General features: G+C 45.9%; 1 protein-coding gene across 1 annotated transcript; it reads left to right on the top strand.

Annotated features, from left to right (window-relative positions):
- Positions 1 to 1,222: 1,222 nt before the first annotated feature.
- rapsn (receptor-associated protein of the synapse, 43kD) lies at positions 1,223 to 18,030 on the top strand. Its single transcript, XM_088934607.1, has 8 exons — positions 1,223 to 1,980; positions 4,662 to 5,000; positions 8,458 to 8,616; positions 12,764 to 12,862; positions 13,683 to 13,805; positions 14,960 to 15,013; positions 15,791 to 15,990; positions 16,217 to 18,030. Exons 1-8 carry the CDS (start codon positions 1,756 to 1,758, stop codon positions 16,287 to 16,289), a joined length of 1,272 nt encoding a protein of 423 aa, XP_088790733.1. The 5' UTR covers positions 1,223 to 1,755; the 3' UTR covers positions 16,290 to 18,030.
- Positions 18,031 to 26,365: the final 8,335 nt, after the last annotated feature.

Here is a 26,365-nt window from a genome sequence, read left to right as displayed (position 1 = left end):
TGACAAAAGCTCGGGAGCAGCTGCAGGATATAACACCACAATATAGCTATTGGCATTAAAGCGATATTGACAGGGTGATTTACAGAGCTCGTTGGTCTGAAGCGGAATTTGTTCCCCATATATCTGGAGTTTCAAGGTGCAAATCTAACGAGCCGGCATAGCGGGGATCTTCGGTTCCTGGAAATAGTTTCCAAAAACCGCCGGGGAGTTTTAATGGGGAGTGTGAAAAATGGGTCAGATTCTTGCCTTGCAACGGGTGAAACGGCTTTGTAAGGTCCCTGCTGATATCCCGCATTCCCTTTTCTGTGCCCTTTCCAGGCGATGAGAACGACGGAAACTGGCGGTTTAGAGAGCGTGCTGTGGCAATCTTTGGTTACTTGTTAGTGGTCTGTATGGATTTCACATCAAAAATGAGTTTCAGCTTCAAACGTCCTTATGCATCTTGCCATGAAGATTATACTACTCACAGCTCCTGCTATCTCAGTCCTAGTACCCCCTCACTGGACGTTTTTGCCCTCTGTAGGGAGTATTTGGATCATCATTGTTAACTCACTCTCTCCCTTCTCTGTTAAACGCTGTAAGAAAACACTGGGCTTGAATTGCTGCACACACAACCCTGCAGCGTTCCCTCCAGCAGCAGGTGAGGGGGGTGTAAGAGTGTACCGCAGGTTTAAGAAAAAACAGCTTTTCTGGGCACTATGTGCTTTAATCTAGCCTGTGAACCTGGAGCAGTTCTGTCAAAGAGCCCACTGCACCTCCCCCATCGACAGCTTCAGCTTGTAAGCGCTCCAGGAGCAGTGGCGACCCACCTCGTGCATCAAGAGGTGATAAAAAAAAACAGCTTGCTGTCTCTCCGAGTCCAAAATTTAATTTAAATGACCAAAGAGCCGAGGGCTGAAAGCCCCAGGCTTGTTCAAAACACTGAAGTGTAATTTGAGCCCAATAAGGCGTAAGCCTTTGTGAACTATTCTAAGAAGCTGTTGCTGACGATGATGCCCAGGAGCCTGCGTGCTGTCAATCTGAGCTCCTGCATGCTGGGCACCCTGTGGTCATGTGTTGTGAAGCCTCGCGGCTCGGTTTTCATGATTTAAAGCAGAGACCGCCCTCCCCCGACCTCACAGGTCTGCCGGGCGCTTGTTCCTCACGAGCAGGTGGGCTTCGGCGGCGGCGAGTTCAGGGTGTGGGTGCACGAGGGGGTTTCGAAAGCAGTGGGGTTGGGGTCTGGGGGGCTGGGGGTGGGGGAAGTGATACTTTGTGGGCGTCGCACTGCGACCTTGGGCCTCGCAGAGGGCAGGGCTGGATTCCTGCCGAGACACGTGGTCCGGAGTGACGGGCACAGCTGGGCGCAGTTGCTAAAGAAGACATTCCTCTGGCTGGGAGAAGGAGCCACTCCGTGCCACGCCATGCCAACGCCTCCAGCCCCGGTGAGCGCCGGCTTTCCAGGCGGGTCGCACTCAGGCCCGGTTCGAAGGAAGCCGTCCCCTTGATTCCCGCGACGGGCCATGAGCCAGTCGGTCTCCTGGAGTTTCGCCGCCTTCCTTGTGGAATTGCTCGGACTTCTCTGCTCTCCGACTAATTCCTGAACGCTGGATCTGGTTTCTCAGTCGCCCTTGAGCTGAATGAGTGGGATTTGTGCTTTCCTGACAAAGCTGTGGCAAGAGCTCTCTATTTTCTTTCAGCTGTGGAGTTCCCTAAGGCAATATCGGGCTGAACCCTGCTCCCTAGTGTCTGCGTTTCTTTCCACGCCGCAAGTGGATGAGTATTTTTATGAGGCAGTTTGGAGCAGACATGGGCCAGGACCAAACCAAGCAGCAGATCGAGAAGGGCCTTCACCTGTACCAGACCAACCAGACTGACAAAGCGCTGCAGGTGTGGCTGAAGGTTCTGGAGAAGACCTCTGACCCAGGAGGGAAGTTTAGGGTTCTGGGCTGTCTAATCACGGCCCACTCCGAGATGGGCAAATACAAAGAGATGCTGAAGGTAAGAGAATCATCCCTGTGCTTCTATCTATACTCTGTTCCAAGCTACATTTTTCTCCCTCTGATATACACACCAACTGCAAACTGCATAAAAAGCATTGATCTTTCATGTTTTCTTAACCTGACGCTGCATGCTACATTAATTTCCAGAACCCTGTTTCATGAATGTTCCTCTTTTCTTCTTCGGTTAAACTCCTTTTATTGGCTAAGTGTGAAACTACCTGTACTGCCACCTCCGGTGATAAAGCACATCCATTACAATCGCCACACATTTGAACTCTGTCCTCTTTTCCTCAACTCACGGACGCCACCACAGTCCCTGCCTCTCAAGCAGAAAAACGAAAAGACACAAAATCAATTGCATCGCTCGTTTCTCCAAACTAATCCTCCGGTCGATCCTTCTCGGAAGTCTGTCATTCATTCGGAAACATTTGCTGAAAAAGTTTCCTGCCGCTCTCCTCCTCCCATTAGGAAAAGCATATGGAAACCTTTTGCCACTCAGAGGGTCTCTTCCCTTGCTATTGGCCATGAAACTGATCGTAAAGGGAAAAAAATCAGAAACCCTTTATCACTTCAATACACAAAGACTCAAGAATGTCACAAAGATGACAAGAATTTGAGCATGAAATCCAGGGGCTGGGAAGTGCAGTATCTTTCCTGTTAGAAAAATGGGGGATTTTAAACTCCTTGTATTAATTGGTAGCACAAAACTGTCTTGTTCTTCAGTTCATTTGAGATACTGGAGCGAGTGGCTTCCTTAGAAACCTTGTCATTCTGTGCTCTGTCCATGTACTGAGTGATCTCATTTTATTAATACTGAATCTTTTTTTTTCCAACTTCTGGCTGTCCTCTCTGTCAAATCCTCAGAAGGAGGTAGATTCTCGCTGTCTCCATGAGAACTGTGCACGCAGTCAGATGGGCAGGCTTTCAAAGCACAGACACTCCTGCAAAGAGCTGGCCTGCTTCTTGTGCTTTTACCTCCATTGGGCACAGGGGAAAGGAGCTCAGCTTTGGATTTTTTTTAAACTGAAAAGTTTTAAGTTACAAAACAGATTTCCTAGAGATCTGTGGGATCTGAATTAGATTTTCATGGAGCGTTGAATAACTGCAGTCTGTACATATACAGTACATGCCTGTCATCTGTAAAGAAACAGTATCTGTTTCAATGCACACTGACAGATTTTATCAGTGCAAATGTCAAGTGGGTTCAGAGTCATTGTGCTGGCAGACAATAAAACCCTCTCTGTGCGTACATGTATTTCTGAGTAAAGAAATGGCAGAATATTGGAATATATTGGAAAGGCTTTAGTAAAAGACAATGCGAGCCCTGTCAGAACTGGATCCAGGCACAGATGTCAGACTGCACAAGCAAGGAATACATTTCTAACAATATGAATCTGGGCGATTCCTAATGTTTTGGACTCCTGGGGTCATGACTGGGTGTTCTTTGGTGGTGGGGGGTCTTTTTTTTTCATTCACCTCTGCTAAGAAATGTATGAGATGTATTCTCCAAGAAACTATTTTTTTAACGTTCCTTTCTGGGAAGTCTATTCTCCGGTGAATTGTTCCCTGTGAAGAAGGGCTCTCAGGTCGTGGGAAATGCTTTGAAACCCTACTGGTGTGGAGTCAGAAAAACAATATAAGCACCTTGTTCTACTGTGCTGCACCTCCACAGAGCTCCTTCCCCCACTGTCACTATACTATACAGAAGATGTAATGCAATAAGTTCCCAATGCCCCCAATTTGGAACTCTCAGACTTTAAGAGGAGACCTGATTATAACTGAGCTTGATATAGTACCTTGTCCTGAATTCCTCAGCTAATTCAGTTCATGTGTCTTGGTGAGTCAAGCTTACTTGCAGAAATTTCTTTGGGTTTGTGAGCCAAGAATACTAGATCAGGCCCAGGCTGATTTACATCCAGCCACCTCCTGGCTACATGTGCTCCACTGCAAGTTCAGAAAGTGTTTTCCATGATGTGGCACTTACCACACTTTCACATTTTCACACCCGCCTCTCGTCCCATCCGTCAGGATGCAGGAGCTGGTTTCTTGTATACTGCAGTAAGGATTTCGCGTGAACCCAGTGGTGAAAAAAAGGGGCGCTAGAAGATGTTCTTATTTCATCCCCTGTTCTGCCACTGATTCGCTGTCTCTTTCTGTGTGTAAGTTACTGAACCACTAAGTTCTCTACCTACTGGGCGCAACACTAAACCCAACATCCTAGTTGTCAAATTCCCTGAACACATCTGCTAAATCAGAACAAATGTGGTTTAGGAGAGTGGTGCATATTGCCTGATTAGAGCCTTGCATGGAACTGCTGTGCTCCGATCACACTTGCCTGCTCTCTGCTAGCATTAGTTGGCTGTGGACCTGCAGAGACCTGCCTAAGGTCTAGAGACCACAGGGCTCATGATCATTGCTTTGTTTGAACAGGGTTAACCTCATGTCAAAGTAAGCTCATCATTAGAGTTTTAGGGTAGGAAAAGAAAAACATTTTCACAGACGAACCTCAAAGAGATTGAACCAGATGATTTTGTAGAGATCTCTCTCCACAGCAACTTTTTTTTTTGTCCGATGCTTCGTTGATCTTCAGCAAGGTTCAACAACGCTAACGGAAGGCGTGGGATTGCAATGAGAGGAGCTCATGCACGAGAGTGAGGCCGGTGGTGCTTTGTGTTGCAGTACGCTCTGGCCCAGATCGACACGGCCCGGGAGATGGAGGACCCCGACTACCTCACCGAAGGCTACCTCAACCTCGCGCGGAGCAACGAGAAGCTGTGCGACTTCCAGAAGACCGTCTCGTACTGCAAGACCTGCCTGAACATGCAGGGTACCACCATCAGCCTGCAGCTGAACGGCCAGGTGTGCCTCAGCATGGGCAACGCCTTCCTGGGCCTCAGCGTGTTCCAGAAGGCCCTGGAGAGCTACGAGAAGGCGCTGCGCTACGCCCACAACAACGACGACAAGATGCTGGAGTGTCGAGTCTGCTGCAGCCTGGGCAGCTTCTACATCCAGCTCAAGGTATGTGCACCTGTAAGGTACATACAGGCCTGGGTACAAGTATACAGTAGATTACAGGTGTGTGCACCTGTAAGGTACATACAGGCCTGGATACAGGTATACAGTAGATTATAGGTGTGTGCACCTGTAAGGTACATACAGGCCTGGATACAGGTATACAGTAGATTATAGGTGTGTGCACCTGTAAGGTACATACAGGCCTGGATACAGGTATACAGTAGATTATAGGTGTGTGCACCTGTAAGGTACATACAGGCCTGGATACAGGTATACAGTAGATTATAGGTGTGTGCACCTGTAAGGTACATACAGGCCTGGATACAGGTATACAGTAGATTATAGGTGTGTGCACCTGTAAGGTACATACAGGCCTGGGTACAGGTATACAGTAGATTATAAGTGTGTGCACCTGTAAGGTACATACAGGCCTGGGTACAAGTATACAGTAGATTATATGTGTGTGCACCTGTAAGATACATACAGGCCTGGGTACAGGTATACAGTAGATTTAGACCTATAAGGTATATATAGAGTTGTGTACAGGTGTTATAGGTATTTGGACCTATAAAATCTATAAACTGTAGATCTGTATGCAGCTACTGTATATATGAAGTATATATTATAGCTAGTTGGTCCTGCATAAACGTGTATGCAGATATATATTACAGATATTTGGACCTATGATATAAAGTATGCACAGACCTGTATGCAGGCATATTTTATATCTATTTGCATCTATACAAAAAACATATATTAGATGTACATAAAAATAGATGTTTAGATCTATACGGTATATATGTACTGTAGGTATAACTATTTTGATTTAAAAAGCTGTGTTTTGGTAATAAATTAGCAATACATGATTTACAGGTCACCTTTCTTTCAGTCACTAAAAATATATAGAAAACTGAAGCTGTCAAATAATTCTGTTATTGTCTTTTGGATTCTGTTCTGCAGTCTGATATTTTGTTTTAACAAGGGAGAAGTGCTCCCTGCTAGATGTTTAATCAAACCGATTCTTGGCTTTGGCCTTTCCTTTGAAACTCCCAATGTGAAGTCCCAGATCTCAGGGAGTGATCTGTCAATGTCTGCTTTGGTGCTAATCAGGGCTTCACAGCTAATTGATTTCACAGTGGAGTTAAAGACCTGAGCTCTGCGTGGCTCTGTGAATCTCACACATGACACATAGTTGTTTCGTTTCACAGCCGCATATTAAAGTCTATACTGAACATTTCCCTACAAGAATACCCTTCTTATTTTCACTCCTATTAAAACAGGAAAACAGGAAAGATGGGAGCTCTTTTTTAACACCAGCCCTCCTCAGTGTGCTCTAGGGTCACTGCTACAGGGTGACACCACATATTACAGCAGGCAGTTTTTAGTAAAAGCCTCTATGGAGAAGATTTGACATCCATGTCTTTATCTTGGTCTCAGCAGCATACAACATGAAATACAAAAAAACTGGGGAAACTGGGTATGTGTGTAATAATAGCTGATTGTAAATGCTTTAAACGATGAAGTGTACTCAACATTGTACTGCATATTGTTGAAGTAGAAAGTGAAATTCTGGGAACTGCAGCCCCTACAGAAGATAACTCTGAATGACACGGCTAGGATAGGTGGGTGTTCATTTAGGTTCAATGTGTCAGCTGGAAAGATGGGAAAAAGCCAGACTTCGCCCTTGATCATCTGATCCTCCCTCTAAGATGAGACACCTGCATTTCCATCGCAGGGAAAACTCATTCAGAAAGAAAGGCTGAAAATGGGTATGTTTCCACCCCCAGGGAGAGATGGTGGAAGGAAACTGAAAGACATCATTCTCAGACAAACAGGTTGTGATGATATTTCTGTCCTGCCATTATTAGTAGAGGCAGCCTGGAGCGCAGGGCAGGGGTTGAGTCTGTTGCAGGGCACACAGTCAGGGTGGTCAACAAAGATACCCAGACAGCAGAGGATAGTGATTGTGTTTTGCAACTTGGTGCTTCTTTAATGAACTTTTCCTTCTTCTGGCTGCTAAAGTCTGTGTCACAGCAGAATGCAAGAAGGTCACCTCTTCTACTGTTAGTTAGAAATGTCTAACTAACTGTTCTTTTGACCACCAGGGGTTGGATGACGTTTTTTTCGTTATTGGCATTTAGGGAAGTTAATGGACATCAATGTAATGACTGATCTGACCACCTTAGTGGCTGCACCCCAACTTGTTGATTCAGGCATAGGAAAAAGCTAAATATGGTCTTTGTTGCCATTTGTAGGACCAGTACAAACCTGCGCTTCATTAAATAAATGCTTTAACCAATAGTATGAGCAAGTTTGTTCAATCAAACAAAATTGTCCCGTGCTGGGGTAACAGTTTGTGAGTCTCCCAAAAGGAGAATAAGTGCATATCTGGCTTCGCATCACAGAGGACAAAGCCTCTGAAATCTGGCTTGTCTGGCATAAACCCAGACAAATGGCCACCCTGCGCCCAGGGACAATTTAGAGATGCCAGTTATCCCAGCCAGCATGCCTTGGCACAGTGGGAGGATAGCAGAGCACCCTTGTGAACACAGAAGGCACTCCGTTAAGGTAAAGGAATGGAGGCCAGCCAACACAAAACATGTCTCAGAGCCTTCCCTTTGCGATTTTTCAGAAAAGCAAGCGGTCTGCTCAAATCTGTTTAATTCCGAGAAGAAAACAAAGAGGGCAGACAGGTGGCTCAACAATGCTCTTTGATTCCTCGGAGCTCTCAGTTCACTCATTAGCTGTCTTGGTGTAAGACGGAGCTCATCCTTGAGCACACAAGCACTGCTCAGGCCCGGGTGCCGCGAGCTTACCCGTCCACGCGCAGGCCTGAGGAGCACTGAAGAACAGCGCCTTGCAGAGGGCTCAGGTCTCGCTCAATACGCAGCAGACAAGGTTCTTGCGATCTTCCAGGGGATATCTTAGGTGTCTTATCATCCCTGTCTTTGCGCTCACTAAGGTTTCATTCAGTGTCAACAATACCTGCGTGGGGGATCGGAAATGCCTCCTCCTGCTATTTGCAGTGGTATCGCCCTGTGAAATAAAAAAGTAATTGAAAATAAAAGAAGCTAGGGGTTGTAAGCCTTGCTGGTCTCCTGTGGCTTGACCTATAAGACTCTAAAGGAACAAGTAATAGGTTTATTCCATGCTGAAAAAAAGAGGAAAGAAAACACAACATTTCGGCCGTGGAGCCTTCTTCAGGTGTGAAGGCTCTTGGGCGTGCTCACACCAGGTATGCTCACACCTGAAGAAGGCTCCACGGCCGAAACGTTGTGTTTTCTTTCTTCTTTTTTTCAGCAGGGAATAAACCTGTTACTTGTTCCTCTGCAGCCTACGCATGCTGACGCAGCTCCCCACCTGAACTGCTACAAGACTCTAGACGTCTATCTGCTGCATGCCGGCTGTAGGAGAGCTCCCTCGCGCACTCTCACTCCCTGGGCTCTCTCCCCTCCCGCAGGACTACGAGAAAGCCCTGTTCTTCCCGTGCAAAGCGGCGGAGCTGGTGAACGATTACGGCAAGGGCTGGAGCCTGAAGTACCGGGCCATGAGCCAGTACCACATGGCCGTCGCCTACAGGAAACTGGGCCGCCTCCCGGACGCCATGGAGTGCTGTGAGGTAGGGGTCCGCACGACAGCCACCCTGGCCAGCGGCTGCATCCCCCCGCACTTCGCCAACATCTCACTGGGCAGTAAGGGTGGCTTCAGAGCGCCCCAGCAGTGTTCCCGTGTCAGAGAGTGTTCCTCCCTACGTACAGTGTCGCCAGCAGCAGTATCACCCTGCAGCTCACAGCTGGCAGCCCACTGGAGCTCAGCAGGTGTTAAAAGGCGCCGTCCTTCGGATGAGACGTAAAACCAAGGTCCTGACTCTCTGTGGTCATTAGAAATTCCAGGTTATAAGATAAGAGAGATCACTTTATTGGCCATATACAATTTCTTGCATTAGGAATTCATCTTTTCGCATACCCCAACATGCTCTCCATGAGACACACAGACAGGGAGAGAAGCTTAGGGTCAGAGCACAGGGTCAGCCATTGTACAGCACCCCTGGAGCAGTTGGGGTTAAGGGCCTTGCTCAGGGGCCCAATGGAGTAGGATTCCCCTGCTAGCCGTGGGATTTGAACCAGCAACCTTCCAGCCACAGGCACAGATCCTTAGCCACAGAGTCACTGCTCCACCTTTTTGTTTCTCAAAAAGAGTAACAGTGTTACTCCGACATCCTGGCCAAATTTCCCTCTAGCCTTTACCAGTCATGGCCTCCTAATAATCCCCATCTCTGATCGGTCACATGCACTGTCCTGTTTCAAGATAGCCACAGCCTAATAATAACAACAACATAACACACTTGCCTCTTCAGTCTGAGCTGTGTGGCAGGTGTCTTAGCAGAATCTGTTACCTTAATCCCCCTTCACTCCAACTTAATCATGTCATTCACTCACCAGCCACCTCCTCGCTGCCCTGTGCCATGCTCCTCTTGTGTGCGGAGCAAACTGACATGGACAGATGCAGTTGTCATTAGGCTCCTGTTTCATAATAGACTCTACCCCCCAAAATGATAAAAATACCCCTTCCTACACACAAGTGCCCCGTCCATTCAGAACCAGGCACTTGCGTAATGGAGAGGAGGAGGCCCCCGGTACCCTCGGGAACAACAGCTGAAATGAAGCTCGATGTCACTGGGTTGGTGTAACAGCGTGATATTTTACTGAAAAGACACAAGTTGGTCTCCAGCAGTGGTCCGGGATCACAAGTTATTTCCGTTCATCGCAAGTTGAAAGCTTTTTTAGAAAGCGTCACTACCTAAAGAGCCCTGTGTCTAATTACAATGTTCCTGTTGGACCACAAATTGACCTTCTCCCCTTGTTTTAAACTGCTTCTATTTCGAGCAGAATCTGCCGATCTCTGCTGCAACGCTCGTGGTTTGCCGGATTCATTCAGCCTTGTCTTCTGACCTTTTGAAACCAGTTTGGTCCGTAAAAGAAGCGTCTTTAACTTTACAAAACAAAAGATGAATAAAACACTAAGTTTCAAACGGCATTTGTTAGGATCGGTCTTAAAGGGCTTTGCACAGCCTGCACGACAGGAGCTGGGATCTTTTTTTTTTCCCAACCCAAACGGTAAAAGCCACCTCGCCACAGGAGCGCACCGCTCCTCAGCCCTTAGTACCGTAATACGGGCCGCGGCAGCGAGCGCTCTGTTGACGCAGCTGTGCAGAGATCTGGCACAAGCGGTTTAAATAGACGGAGGCACACGCGCCCGGGAGCCGAGCAGATCTGATTACAGACGGGCTTAAGGTCTGTCCTGCCAGTTGCCAAAAACACATCCTCCGTCTAGCCGCCGGGGATTCTGAAGAGGAGCTGGAGTTGACTTGGTATTCGGTAAACTGCGGGCGCGCTGAGCCATCTGTACCCCCGGCGCGCTAGGTTTAATTAAAATTCATTTTCCTGTATTGGACGTGTTCCTGATCTCTGGACTCCCGGGGATTTTCTGCGGGAAAATAATCTTCTTCTTCTTCTCATATATTTCTCTTTTAAACGCAGTCACTTAATCCAGAAAAATCCAGAAGCACTTGCTAAACTACACTTGCCTTGGACCGTCCTGTTCGGACGCCATGTTCCAAACGCTCCACACCTTCTCCCTCTCTGTTGGGGTGGATTGGAGCGTCAGGCTAGTGTGAACATAGCTCGTATTTTTAGATTTGAACCTGAGACGTGGCAGTGGGATGGCTATTAATTGCTACACAGTGTAACAATTTCAAACTCGTTTTGCGCCGGACGATGTTCGGAGACGGGGTGTGTCGAGTGCCATTATTGAAACGATGCCCCTAACGATCATGTTAGAAACGGGGAAAAAACGCGGTGAGATCATGGGAAAGCGTGGCTGGTGAAGTTAAAGAAAGTGCGAGACGACAACGTGAGAAACAGCAGCAATACGAACACACGTTTTACAAGTGGAAAACCTCAGAAAATGTCTTAAAATACTGTATAGTTACACCGGTAGTCCTTCCTAACGACTGATTCCAGCAATTAAGAAAGGCAACTATTTTAGGATTCTGGGTTCAGCTTCTTAACATTCTGTATGTCATGTTACTAACATTGTTCTGCATGACAGCGTTTCTTAAATTGCATTATATTAAGTGCTATATTTAAAGGAGCTGTGCAAATTCTACAGGGCATTTCTAAAACTTGCGTATTTAACCACCCTAATTAAATGAAGCTCTTTTTGTGGACCGGGGATACAACGAGTATGCGCCAGTTGTCGGCTGCTGCAGAATCAGAACATTCCTACTCTTTCTTGAATTTTACTGCCCTCCGGTGGCGATGAGGCTGAACTGGCTCAAACGAATCGTGTTCTCCACTCGCGTTCTGCGGAATAATCCGACGATCGGGTGGGATTTAATCACACAATCTTCAGACAGACACAAGGTTTAAAGATCAAAATGATCAAAAATACTTTGTTTTGCGACTCCCCCCCCCCCAAAAAAAACGACCTTCAGGCGTTTAAAAGTGTAAGCACAGCATTGTGATTATTTTTAACAAGTTTCTTGCTCACAGGTCCTTTCTGATTATGCATGGAAGGAATCATGTCTTCACCACATAAACATAAAAAACTTTCTTTTCGTTTTTCAAATCATACACCACGTGCTTGTTTACTACGGACAACGGAACGTGTAGTTTACGTGAATAATTAACTATAAAAATACTGACTTCATATTAGAAATTTCTTGGATTATTGATTTAGTTAACTTTTAATTCTGTTTTGTTATCAAATTCATTGTTAATTCGTTTTTTATGATAGAGGACCAATGTCTAATAGAGGACAGTGCAATTATCATTAACACCTTTCTGATCAAGCCTGGAGTCTGTAACAATTTACAGAAAATAAATAAAAATCCCCAGGTACTGATCGATTTTAAAAACTGCATTTGAACAACTCTGTCCTCTACCGCATCTCATATTCCAGACAACAATAAACCAGACCGTGCCCGTTTCCTGAAAATGAATTTTTAATCCTTTCGTGAATCCTGTGAGTCCTGTTTTACCACTTATGGCCTCTGCATTGTCCGTGCACAGGCACCAGGAAATGTTGAGAGAGATTGATTTACACATGATTGCAAAAGCGTGCCACTCCGGAGCCTATGCTATGCCACAGAGGATCCTGACAGGACTGTTAAGGCAGGGAGTTCAAAGTCAGGTCATCTCCTCACACACGACCTCCACAGAACCGGGCTGAAATCTGTCAGGTCATTTTTAGAGGGATTGTCAAGACAGTGAGTGTTCGGTCCTGTCCACACTGACTGATAATAATGATAATGTAATAATGTTGCTTTATTATCCCTATACAATTTCTTGCATTAGGAATTCATCTTTTCACATACCCCAGCTTGCTCTCCATGAGACACAAACATACAGACAGGGAGAGAAGCTTGGGGTCAGAGCACAGGGTCAGCCATTGTACAGCACCCCTGGGGTTAAGGGCCTTGCTCAGGGGCCCAAGCCAGCTGCCAGCTGCAGGAGCTCATATAGACACCTGATGTCGTTTGCCAAGGTCTTAAGACAGAGTAGAGAAAAGAAGGCAGAAGAAGAGGATTACCTTTCCACTTGTCCCAGGAAGGAGCGTTTCGGGCACAAAACACCCAGTTTTAGGGTGTTTTGCACCCAGTGTATCTTCACCTTGCAGTATCGCTGACCGTGTTTGAGCTCCCCGGCTCTCCTGCCCCGCCCTCGAACCCGGGGTCAGTGTCTGTGTCTCCGTGTCCTTTCCAGGAGTCGATGAAGATCGCCCTGCAGCACAGCGACCGCCCCCTGCAGGCCCTCTGCCTGCTGAACTTCGCCGACATTCACAGGAGCCGGAGCAATGTGGAGGTAGGCTCCTGCCCGGCGTCCGGGGCGCAGCGACAACGAGAGATTTCGATGTGCAGGTCAGCGCTTGTGACCCAGTTTCCCTCCCACGGCGACATGCCCAGTGACACCAGACCAGGGCCGCCCCTTGCTTTTTGAGGGGCCTAGGCCAGATCTTGGAAAGGGGCCCCTTCAGATCACAGTTTGCACATAGACTAGTGTGATCAGCTCCCACCACAAACATTCTTACCGTGCAGCATTCCTGTAGCAGCAGCTGAAACCACACTGCTATTGTCATCTTACGGCAAAGAAATAAACTACTGCACTTACATTCACAGCTCATAATACTGTATTATCATTTATAACTAGCAGATAGCCTAGAGTAGCACAAAAGCAACAGATGGAGCCACTGGAGGGATTTTTTGGGGGTTCACATTAGAAGGTGCCGATTAAAAAAACATGTCGTGTTGCACATTGTGGGCCCCCCCCCGGTGGCCTAAGAAGCCAAGGTTTGGCCCTGCATCAGACGCAGCTCTGGTCTCCTTCATAGAGGAGGTGGAAGCACCTACGATCTGGTGTCAGGCTGGGAGTCCTCAGACTGTAAGTCCGCCTCTGACCTGGGGGGTTCTGGGATTGTGTCCTTGTTTTGCTCATGGCCACGGTGGCCTTTGACCTCCTGCCCACCTGTGTCTTGTGGTCTTCTGAAATCTAGCTCAGGCTGTGCCGAGTAATCCTCACAGCTTTACTTGTCAGGAACTTGTAAGGCAAAAGAAGCAGGAACCTTTAATCCTGGGTTAACGCTCTGATCCATATTAGCGCCTCCCCGTCTGTTTCTGTCTTCAAGAAAGCATTCCCTCGTTACGAGTCCTCGATGTGCATCATGACAGAAATTGGCAATCGCCTGGGACAGGCGCACATCTATCTGGGCGTGGCAAAGTGCTGGCTTCTGCAGAAGGACCTGGACAAGGTACTGTATCAGTGGATCGTCTTCCTACTGTCAGGCAGCCTGCAGAATCTGCTGCTGTCGGCGCCCGAGAGCCTGTAGCTAAAACCCGTGGCTGGAACATTGGGGATTCGCATGAAATACAGTCCTGAATATAGACTGTCATATAATCCCACGCTTTCTGTAAAAGAAACGCTCCTTGCCTGAGCTGTCTTAACCTCACCTAGATGTAGTCGAGCGCTGGCTGCCTTGCACTACACTGCTTGCAGAGCTGTCGTTCTGTATACCCAGTAAGGGTTTTACAGTGCTGCTTTGTTCTGGGCTGGATTGTATACGCAATGTGTGACCTAAATAGTCAACAGGCTGCTTTAGCTGCATCCCAAGATATGCTTCACCAGTCTTGGAAGTATCCTTCTTTTTATTTTATTCTTCAGAGAGCACGCAGGGAAGCTGCATTAAAGGGGAACCGCCGCCCTATTTTTATATTTCAGGGTCAGAAAGAATCAGCACTGATAAGTGCATTTCAAACCACAATGAAAGTAAAATGCACTCAGTACCTTGTAAAACCGCCAATTTATTACTGTACATAATAAAATAGTATATTTAGTAAATATACTAAAATAGTAAATTTAAATAATTAAATTTCCAGATATGCGTAGCGCCATGTTCTGCGATTCAGGACGAGGCAACAAAGCGTCCGGTGACTGGAAGCAGCAGCGTCTCTTTTAATTCAGTAGAAATATTGCTCTCAATTTCAAGACCGTTTTGCAAACAGATACTACTTGTTAACTCTCCATGCAGATCACGTTGGAACATTGCTGTGGCGAAATGTCTGCTGCACAACCTGTACTTACTCGCTCGTACATCACAGTACATTGACCCTTACAGGGACCAGAGAGCAGGAAGGGCTGCACCACGTCTTGGCTCTTGTGAACTCTCGCTCTCGCCCGTTGTTGAGACTAATGGTTAACGACTTACAGCCCGTTCACAAAGTTCACGATTTAGTGCTGCATTCGAAATCTGTAAAAATGTTATATACCATCAATGAACGTATTTTGTGACAGATTTAATTAACCGGTCTGAGAAATTGTGTCTGCAGTGCCCCCTTTAAACAATTGTCACCCGGTCGCAGTAGTGGTGCTGGGTCATGAAATACTGCCTCTGTTTTCTCCCCTCAGGCTCTTGACGCTCTTCAGAGGGCTCAGGAACTTTCAGAAGGAGTGGGGAACAAGGTACGGTGTTTGTACATGTGACCAATTCCTGCTGTTCCAACGTCAGTGATTTTTCCTGTAATCCCGGAGGGGAAGCGGCACCTTTAGTTTTACTGCAGTACCGTAAGAAAAGCCCGATGGCTGCTAATGGTATTGTTGGCTGCTTGCTTCTTTAATCTGTGTAATCGCTGTAGCAGCAGGGCACTGTGACTTCGCAGTAAAACCACAGGGCAGGGAAAAGCATGATCCAAACTTTTGGCAAAAGATAGCAAAGCAAATCTGCAGTATGAATCAGGGGTGGCTCTAATCCAGGACGTGGAGAGTCATGGTCCAGCGGGTCACACACAGTAGGTCCCCCGTGTAATTATCACTTTGTAGGGACTTGGAAGATGTGTTTTTTGATCAGTTTAGCTGGTAGGTTCAATGAGAGGAGGAGTGGCCAGTTGTGGACCTTGAATATTTAAATTGCCCAGGTTTATGGACCTGGATTATGTGGTCAAAACAGAGCGGTTCCAAGAGTTTAGGATCCGATGTCATGAAGGTGCCCCATAAGCCCTGCTGGACCGTGGCTGTGCAGGACCGTGCCTCTCCACCCCAGGTATAAAAACGCGGTGAGCCCATGGCACCCACTGGACGAATTAAATGATTAGGTGCGCGTAAGGGATTGTGCGCGCGTTAACATCGAGACCCAACGCCACGGGGAGACCGGCTGCCAGCGCTCCCCCTCTCTGCGTGCGGGTGGGTGGTGGCGGAGGAGGTCTGGGGCTGCGCTGAGGCGTGCCGTTGCCGTCCCCCCAGCTCTGCGTCCTGAAGGTGCACTGCCTCAGCGAGAGGATATTCCGCTCCCGGGAGCAGCAGGAGCAGCTGCGGGAGCAGGTGGTGAAGTTCCTGGAGTGCGTGGAGGAGCTGGAGCTGTACTGCGGGATGTGTGGCGAGTCCATCGGGGAGAGGAACCAGCAGCTGCAGGCCCTGCCCTGCTCCCACGTCTTCCACTTGAAGTAGGTACCCCACCGCCTGGGCCGCACCCCCCGGCGCCCACCACCTGCCGAGCATCCTTACCCCACGCGCGATCGTGGCGTGCTGGCCAGGGGACCCGAGCGAGGCCACGAAAATTTGCCGTGATGTTGCACCAGGGAAGAATGAGAGCGGAGGGTGTGTTGTTTCACTCCTGTCTTGACCGGTTTATTGGCTTTGCTGCTGCAGTGCGTGTTTTCCGTCGCGCAGGTGTCTGCAGTCGAACGGGACGAAGGGCTGTCCAAGATGCCGGCGCTCCTCCGTGAAGCCCGGGTTCGTGTGAGCGGAGACGGAAGCCCCTTCGTTTGGGTTCAGGACAACACTGACGCCCTCCACTCCCCGTCCCACAACCCCCAAAACAGGGCGCCAGGCGGGGAAGGCACTCCTGTCTGGGCCGAGGCAGCGAGGGCACCAGGACACTCCTGGAGACGCGCGTAAAGACGGACGGCTCTCGAACGGGGATCGCAAGCGTAACGAGGCCGAGCGACAGCTCCGTGCTGGAAACTCATTTCGTTACTGTCCCCTTCTTTTTATTTTATACCAGGAAAAAAAATCAAGCTGGAGAAAAAAAGGACATGAATTTTTGGATTTCGTTCTTTGTTTTTCGGAAGTACCGTCTTGAAAAGGGACGGCGTCTTTCTTCTTGTGTCTTTATTTAGAGCGTTTCCGCGGACAGCCGTGCTCACAGGAATGGAGGGAGGGGGCTCGTTTCTGACAGCTGTCAGGCTGGAAGAGCAGAGAGATGATTCACTGATGGCTAAGATAACGGTTTCCCAGAATACATGCTCTGGATCACCTTTAACTTTAGTGGATTTTTTAAATGATTCTGTCATGACATGCAAGTTCCCTTCTTTAGCTGTTGTGCCTCCTTTTGTGTTGGTGCTGTTCTGTAATTATATACTGTATGTATTATACTACCCTTTGGAGCCTATAAGCCACTGGGTTTTGCATTGACTAGCAGGACAAATTGCAAAAAACTGTGTTTCCCCCCCCCCACAGTGGAACAGTCGAGCAAGCAATTTGCACCTCTCTATCTCTGTTGAAACAGTGAACATTATCAGCACTCTGCTGGTTCTCACCCAGTGGCATTATTATTCTTTTCTCCTTAAATACCTCCACATACTACTGAAGAGATATCAGATTTGGAGAGGTCAATCTGATAGTGGTACAGTATATTCAGTATGAAAGTATACAAGGAATGCAAATGATTAAGGGTTAGAGTACAGTGTGCACAGTGAGCTCTGCAATGAAGTGTTGGTTTTGAGACGAACATTTTACATTTCCTTCCTCTCAACCAAATGCTCTCCTTGGCTCATCTGCAAATGTGCCTGAACAGCAACACCCTTTTCATTCAGAGTCTTTTTTTTAAGCAGACATGTAAATTACTAGTGCATTCACAAATTTGCTTAATACTCATCATGTACAATGTTTCATACATGTTACATTAGACAAAAGACACTATTGTAAGGCTTAAATGTATGTTTTGACCTTTGGCTAGAATTAGTACAGTGGAGTTTTTTTTTAAAATTTTTAATATGTAATATGCTGTTTTTCTATCATTTGTTGTCCATTATTTTCAATGACTGGTATTGGTATACATTATGTTTTCATATTTCTAGTTTGTATTTCTCTATAGTTAATTCATTATTATATTGTCAATGAGATCAACCATTTCTCAGTCTTCATTTTTTTAGAATTTGTTGTTTAATGCCGTTCACTGAATTTCAGCTCGGCTCCTTAAAGCTACCAATCTTTAATCATTGGACAAATGTTTCAATCACTTAGCTCATATGATGGATTTTCACATTTTTGTCATCTTAGACTGAATTGTTCCTTCATCAGAGTTATTCAGAACTATGTCAAATCAACACCTTCAAGCTTCCACTCAGAACGACCAAACTGTTTGTTTTTTCTGCAGCATTTCAAAAATATAAAAATCACTTTTTTGGGGGAGTGGAGCCATGTTCAATCCTTTGACAAAAAAAAATAAAGACTTGCTGGAATAAATTAATCTTTAAAAATAATTTAGGAGCTTTGTTTTGAAATATCAAATTTTGTTTTGAAGAACGTATTCATTGTGACTGATGTGAAGTCTAAACCAAAGCGCTCTGCAGAGAGGTTACAGTCTCAGGGATGCAGGAGTGCAAAGGGGAGATCTGAGCTCTTGGGAGATCTACTCTTTGGTTTGATCTACTATTTTCTATAGAAATATTCCGCAATAATGATTATGTTGTGCCCCATGCAATATAACACATTAGGGATGACAACTCTGACTCCAGGCAGCCCGCAAGCAGAGACTCCAGCAGAATTTCATTTCTCCTTTGAGAGGGCTGAGCTGTTCCAGAAGGCGTGGTTTGTGTAAGCTTGGATCAGAAAAGGGCTCAAAACTACGGTTATAAAACATTCATGCAGTTTTCTATCTGGCCTCTGAGATACCCGAGATAAGCAATGAAATACCTTTAGCACTTTGGAAGCACCTCACAAGCTTTGTCAAACCTCCAGTGCCTCTGTATCCAAGTGAAATCAACCTGCTAGTTTACTATGTTGTGGTGAAACAGACAAAGGTTAAGAACTTTGGAAAGTCATTGTATCAGTAGAATAAGATTAGGGCAGGAATTGTATTATATCAGGTTTCTGGATAAAGAATTTATATAGAGGAGGTTGCCATGTGATTATGTTATTCTGGACCTCTCTTCCCAAGGATATCAGGGACTCACCTTCTCTAAGCTCTTACAAATCCAGACTCAAAAACCTTCTTCTTTAGAAGAGCCTTTACTTAACTGGTTCCATTCTTTACCCCTGTGCTCCTACTGTATTTAGTACCATCATCTACTGTCTCCTCTGCATATTCTCATCCTGTGTATCTTGTGTATTTTTTATTGTTTATTTTTCATTGTTGTTGTTCTGATATACTTTAAAATATATAACATTTTACCATATTACCACAATATAACAAATATATAATATTATTACCATGATTCAGGTTTTGGCATGACATTCTAGAAGGTGAGATTGAGGTCCCGGTGCTAAAAATACTGGTTTGAAATACATGATTTAAACTTCATGCTGTGAAAGTTGTTTTCGGAAAAGATTTAAGGGTTTTGAGAGGAGTAGGTGAAAAAACTCATGGCGAAGCGCCGAGGCAGCCTATACCTGTACAATTACGCACAGTGAAGTGCTGGATCTAGGTGTGTTTTGAATTATCACAGCAGTATAAACCCTGCCGAGTTTTTAACTTGCTATAAAAGAAACAAACTGATTATTAAAAAAAATGTTGGCACTCTAAACAAGAAAAAAAACCACTAAGAAGTGGATAAGTGATAATGACCAATGCGCGCAAAAGAGAGAGGGCCGGTGAAGTCACTTACAGTGATTAGGCATCGCTATTCAAAACCTGGGTGGTCATGTCCTTTGCGGTGCGCAATAATGTGCCTTTTTACATGAAGTGCTTTTAGGCCACCGGAACTGTCAGGACACACCTTATGCTAAATGCATATAAGATCAAACTTTTGCAGTCTTGGCATCTCTTGGAAATTTGAGATACTGAAGTGCGACATTCAGTAACGCGCACTGAACGTCATTTAAACGGTTTTTCCAAAGGCAGTCAGAAAGATGAGAATTTAAGGCGATGTCGCTGTTGAGATCAAGACGAACGCTTTGAAATGTCCAGACAGCTTGTGCCGATCTCGCCTAAAGACAGTAGTGGAACGGTCTCGGTCCCGTATCTTATCTCCAGTGAATACAGTGCGTGAAACCGAAAGGAAAAAGATGCTTGTTGGCTATCGGTCATGACAATTTTCCCAAGATTTGGACACGAGTAAGTTTCCCGTTCAATAGCAGTGCAGCTGAATTGAAATCCATTTAAGACGCCGGTCTAGGCTGGCAGTCTCCAGAAGCGCCACTTGAAACCATTTATATTATATTACGGGCCAACGAGTTTTGTAAAAGCAGCGTATACTGTATTTTATTTTTAAAATCCACCGTGAAGTAATCCAAACTGTTGATCGGGCATCATGTTGAAACGTGCACTTAACATGAAAAGGCAGGGATGACGGAGAGAGACACACACGTGCACACAGATCACCCGGAGCAGTAGAAATACCGACCGGCAGCGTGCGTATTCACCGCGGAGCCCTCGGCGACACGGACTGAAGTTTGTGGAAAAGACGAAGGAGGCTGACTACTTGGATATTCGTCCGGAAGGTGGGTGAGTTCTTCACAATATTTTAAAATGCCAGCTATTAAAATATGGGGGCCTCCCAAGACAAGGTAGATGGGACCATCATGTTCTGCAAAGGATGGGGGTTTTGGGGTGTGTAAAGACTTTGCCACTGGATACCAGCCATAGGAAATTTAATATCTCGAATTCTTTTAGCATGATATTTGCCGAGGTATTTCAGAAATGCCGTCCCTCAGGTTCTTCGCTGAACTTGTTTTGTGTTGGGTTTTTTTATACAAGAACTACCGCGTGTGTGGACTTGTTGAGCTTTGCGTTCAGAGGCCGGTGTCGTAGACGAAGCTGGCTGTGCGAGGCTTGTCCCGGGGAGGGAAAAATAAAACCAACTTCTCTTATTGAGCTCAGTCAGCAGTTGGCACTACAGCAGCGGTCGCCACAGGCTGGCGGTGTGGGTGCTGGTCCATTTTCACTCAATCAGGGCAGGGTGCCATGGTGTGGACCGGACACCTGATCAGTACTGCTGCACCAATCTTCACGTTGTTATCCTATGCGCCCATCATCGAGTACAGCAGGTGTTGACGACTGAAGTGTGCGCTGTACCTGGAATAGCGCGACAGCAAGGAAAACAAAAGAGGAAGAGGTAACTACAGTACACTTCCCCATGCTGGCCAGTTACCACACAACACAAGCCCCCCGCGGCACCGTGCAATCACAGCTGTAGCCAAAGGCTGGTTTTCACACGTGACCAGCCTTTTTTTTTTACGGAAGCGCTTTGGTGCCGTCGAGTTATCTCGTAATATGCACATTCTCCTGTACTTGATCCTCCCGACGCGGCGCAGTTGGCGTACAACACCTATATCATCATGATCTGACTTTCAGTCTAAAGCGTTGGAATCGATTGCACGGCACACTCGTTCTCACTCGACGCGTGAGCGTCCTCTTGTTTAAAGTTGTGTTCACATTAGATACAAATAGTCATATTTCCTTATGCATTAGCCCCAGTGGAAAGTACGGCCGTGCGCGTTCTCCAACGCTGCATATGGTCACAAACATTCAACCCCCAGTTCCAGTTCCGCTCTCGGTAGCGTCTATCTTTGCACAAAGTCACGGGTTGTTCGAACACTCAGATGGCCATCGCTATCTCGTCATTACAAGATATGAGATTTCTTTTGCTTGATGGAAGCAATGTACGGCAGCGCATTGCTGCCATCAAGGTAAAACAATACCTGAGTTAACTCGTGATTGAGTGATTTCCTGAGGGTTTTGGTGTCGGACCTGTACTTTGCCTTTGGGTGCTGGTTTCACCTGGGGCCGGCAGGTGGCGTCGCTCAGCAGAAGCGGCTGCGTGATGCTCGAGGTGAACCGCGCCCTGCGTGTCCAGCACGGGCAGTGCCGCAGCGGTCGAGACCAGTACATCAGGATCCACTGGGAGTGCGTTGACCCAGGCAAGGGCGCTGTGTTGGCCAGGCAGCGCCGAGGCTGACACGCGTGTAAAAGAACACGTAACGAGACGGCCCTTGGGGGGGAAAAAAAGATCGCGCTTCTGCGCGTCAAGCCTTTATCTGGGTCCAGACCCCCTGGATGTAGATGAACTTCAGGGCAATGTGACAGCCCGCTGCATGCGCGAGTTTGCAAAGTAGCCGTTTCCAAGAAAGCCGGTGTGTCCATGCGGCGGCTTTTTTATTTTTTAAACCTCCCACAAGGCCCGGGTTCGACCTGAATCAGACAGCTGAGTTGATTTAATGCAAGCCCCGGTGCCTGTTCTGGGACGGCTTGATTAACGCTTTGGAAGCTCGATGGTTGCTTTTAGTGGGGGAACCTTTGTTGAGTGTCGCTCCAGACGGAGAAAAGAATGCGAGAGGAGGAAGGTGCTGATGGGGGGGAGCACTCTCGGTGTTCTGCCTTCTCTTTTCAGGAAGTTCGTACAACTTCGAGAAGCAAGACACCAGTCATCTAGACATCCCCTGTGCCTGCTTCCCCATCATGCACTACGGAAGGTAAACAAGTGGAGGCTCAGCTGATGTGGGCATGCTGGTAAGATCAGATGTTCAAGAACAAGTAAAGGTGTATTCAGCTGCGGAGCCCTCTTCAGGTGTGACACCTGACACCCGAAGGAGACTCCACAGCCGAAATGTAGTCTCTTTTCTTTTCAGTGTGGAATACACCTTTACTTGTTCCTTTGTAGCCTATGCATGCTGACGCAGCTCCCTACTTGAACTTATTTCACCTAGATAAAATATCAGTCCATCATCCCAGGAAGAATGACATTTCTAAACTCCTGACATATAGCAAACATAAAGGTTCTTTGGATGTGCATTCATATGAAAGCAGTTTTCCCATTCAAATTTCTTTTGCTTACCAGATGCCCCATCTCAGCTGCATAATCGATGAAAGGGTGAGCCCTGTGACGTGTATGTCTCCCAACAGGTTTGCCTTCTCAAACACCTAAGCAACTGAGCCCCTAAAGGACACTTAAGAAATAACAGGACAGAGATGTGGCCTGAGCCCTATCGATGTGCTCAGAGTAAAAAGACTACACTCTTGCAGTAAGGAGAGGCCTTTTGAAATCCTGGATGTCAGTGCAGGGAATGAAAAGTGCACTAACTAGTCCGGTCAGTCCTGAATATCAGAAATGGTGTCTTTCCATCGCTGCAGTCTGTAATAGTGTAATTTGGCCGGCGAAAGAAATCAAGACCCACAAAAATAACTTGTAAAGAAAATGGTTAATGTGCCTCGCATCTATTTGTAAGGATGAATGAGCACTTGGCAAATTCAGGAGAGATATAATTATCTGATCAGATTTTTGCACCACATAAATAACAAAGGCTTTTTCCTGTAAAAAAACAATGTTTTGGCAACACGGAAGACATAATGGGCAAACAGCCACATCAATAACACTGTCAGGTGCTTGTGTCTTTGGCTACAGGGTGTTAGGATATGAGTGTGTGTTATATGTTTGGAGTAGTTGTATACTGACGTTTTTAACTGTTCGTCTCCAGATGTCTGCAGCGCATTATTCACAGAAGCAGAGGGAGTCCTGACGTCTGCAAATGTCCCATCACAACATCCAGATAATTCCAGCTGTGTGTTCCTGATCCGCGTCCCATTGCGAAAGGTGACTCTTCTGTTATAAAAGTGAAGAATTATGGGCCAGAACAGTGCATGCTGGGTATTACAAGAGATATTCTTGTCTTTTAACTTTCTCTAGATTTCTCCAGTTCTGAGATTGAAAATTCTGAGCCAGCCTAACTGTAATTATTTAGGCATCTGCTAATCTATGCTTGGATACCGAATACGTAAAATCTTGTAAAACTCATGGAAGTTTCTTCCCTCATGTTTTGCAGATTTTACTTGAATTTGAAGTGTATGATATGCAGATGTCTGAAGGCTGTGCCTCCGAGTACATTAGGGTTTATAACGGTGACAGTAAAGACTCTCCAGTGTTACGGGAGAAGACCTGTGGGAAAAGACAGATTCCTCCCGTTTTCCCAATAATAATAATACCATGCTAATAGAGTTTGTCAGTGATGGGTTGCTCTCAGCATCTGGAATTAGGGCAAAGTACAAAACTGGTAAGTCAGCAAGGGGTGAGATCTGAGCTGGAAGATACAGTAGTGTAGCTTCTTCGCTCTTGGGTTCTGGGTTCATTTATAGTCTGGAAAACCTTCTGTGTGAAGCTTGCATGTTCCACCTGGGCTTTCACCAGGTGTTCCAGTTTCCACTAGTCAAAGTCATGCTGCACTTCTCAATTGCCCTGTGTGCTTGTATGCACTAATGCACTAATCCCATTTGGGACATAGTCCTGCCTTGTGTTCTAGACTTCCAGGGTTGGTTTCAGGTTGACTTTTACCCAGAATGTAGTCGTTTTCTCAGTATGTATGGATGAATTCTGAGCTGGAATGGCGAATAAATGTGATTCTCCTTTCCTTTCTACATGGTGTGATTTCAGAACTGGGGTTAGTCTTGTGAGAGGATTTGACAGTTGGGCTTCTAAGCTTCTAAGTAAAACCATAATGGCATTAAAAACGTGTCTCCCTGAACTCGGGAAGCGAATTTGGTTATTTATCGTATCCATACAAGTGTACAGTGGAACTCGTGCCCTGTGGACTTGATCCATGAAACTTAGTACACTTAAAATTTGGATATTGAACTTGCAGAACGAGCGGTAGGTGTGTTGATGATTCCGTACACGAGAGACTGGGCAGCTTCGCTCTATTTTAACTCCAGGTAGGAATATTCCATGCTCCCACTGCTTTGTTTGGATAGGTAGAAGAATCTTGTAACTGCTCTGTATGCACATGAAAGGCAGATTGTGTTTTTTTTGTTTTACAGTGGACTGTGGTGCGACTCTGACAGCATCAAAGGGAGAATTCACATCTCTGAACTTCCCCTTTCTATCCCAATAATTACGACTGTACCTGGGTCCTCATAGCTCCACGTGGGTACAAGGACAGGATATTCTGGATATTTGATCATCCTCTTACACTGCCAGGGACAGTGGGATTCCTGGTATTTTTTTAAAATAATTAGGTATTTGTTTTTTTCAACAAAACTTATATTGTCTTTGTTCCCTTGTTTCAGGTTTGAGCTGTTTTTTTTTAAATGCCTTGTTTGCAACAGTAATTTTAAAAAGCAGACTGAACAAACGGTCTTTTCCCAGAAGTTATATTGTGATCCTGCCAAGTCTGGGTGCTGAATACACTTATTCCTGGCAAAAACAAGAGTCAGTGCAAATCATCAGAATAAGTTAGGGACCCCCCTTTATTTATCAGCAAGTGCCACTATGAATAATTATAATTTTGCACTATAATTATAGCAAAAAAAAATACATTCAGTAACTCCATATACTTGCCTATAGGAATTTATAACCTATTTGTAATGTTATATATTGTAATATTTCAGGGCCGTGGCAAAGTATTATCATTTGAATGGAAAAAACTACTGATCGGTAGATCTTGTTGACTTGCCAAATACAACAGGTAGATCTTAAGCTACAAAAGTGTGGGCACCCCTGCACTACACGATCTTTATTATATCTGCACTTGTTGATAAGGGCTTGGTGACTGTCCTGTCCTTCCAGTTCGGGAAGTCCCCTGTGTGTGAGTATGATTACATGACAATCCAGGATGGAACACAGTTGGATTCTGGGAACAGGAACTACTGTGGTGACGCCGCTGTCCTGGGCTTCATGGCTTCCGGAAACATGCACACAGAACAGTCCAAAACTTCAGCAGGAGCTCAGTTCCAATGCAAATTTGGCAATACTCTTTTTCTGAACTTATCCCACTTTAGCAGCTGGGGTGGGTGAGTGTTCATACCAGAAAATCCAGCTACTTCAGTACATGACCTTTCAACGTCCGTTTCAGAAACAGTTTTACGTTACTGAGGGCAGCAGTAACACGAATATGAAGATCCAGAGCATAATTAACAGGATTGAAGTCTTTGGGTGGTGTTGTTGGTCAGAAGAACAGGTTGTTACTGTAGATCTCATTGTGCTCGTCTAGTAGCAATGCTGATCTAGAACTTTATCCAGTCCCTTCTTGAAAAACTCTGGAGTTTTTCAAGAAGCAAATCCTGCTCTAATTTTCAGATGATCAACGCAGTTCTTTGGTGAAAGGGTGACTTAAATCCTCACTTTTGACATGTCTTCCTGATCTATTGTAAATGAGTTTTTTTTAAGTCTTGGACAGTTTTGGATCCTTTGTTTTATTCAACTTAGTTACCTTTTTTGTAAGTGAAAAAATTTGATGTTTCACATTTGTCTTTGAATTATTTCTTAGAAACACTGTATGGTATAAAGCAGTTGGGTAAATGACTATTTCTTAGAAAACTGGTGTATGTTTCATTGAACTGAGGGCTGCACAGGAAACACAGGGGTTAATTCAATGCTACAAAAAGATGGTACCACCCATGGCTTTAAAACAGTTTGATTAACCAGAACTTATTACTGAGCAATACAGGACCCAGTGCTCAAGACTAAGGCACAGCAAACGTCACAAAACTGCATGCTTAGCTCTGCAACAACTGAGCTTTGTGGTGTAGAGAGGTAAGCAGATACACGATGCCAAACTGGATATCAGCCTGTATTGGTATTAAACAATCAATTTGCTGAAAGGAAGAGGAATACATCTACTAAAAAATGCAAAGGTTTTAGATGTTGCCAACAGCAACGGAAAGAGAGC

The sequence above is a fragment of the Atractosteus spatula genome, chromosome 16 (assembly GCF_055471065.1).
Source record: "Atractosteus spatula isolate fAtrSpa1 chromosome 16, fAtrSpa1.hap1, whole genome shotgun sequence".
Lineage (NCBI taxonomy): Eukaryota > Metazoa > Chordata > Actinopteri > Semionotiformes > Lepisosteidae > Atractosteus > Atractosteus spatula.
This window is presented reverse-complemented; position numbering and strand designations above follow the sequence as displayed.

Bases quoted from the DNA above. Each gene is read 5' to 3' on its own strand.
- rapsn (XM_088934607.1), top strand. From the start codon at position 1,756: ATGAGTATTTTTATGAGGCAGTTTGGAGCAGACATGGGCCAGGACCAA. The intron at 1,981-4,661 runs GTAAGAGAATCA...TTTGTGTTGCAG, and splicing joins AATACAAAGAGATGCTGAAG to TACGCTCTGGCCCAGATCGA. The intron at 15,014-15,790 runs GTACGGTGTTTG...CCGTCCCCCCAG, and splicing joins CAGAAGGAGTGGGGAACAAG to CTCTGCGTCCTGAAGGTGCA.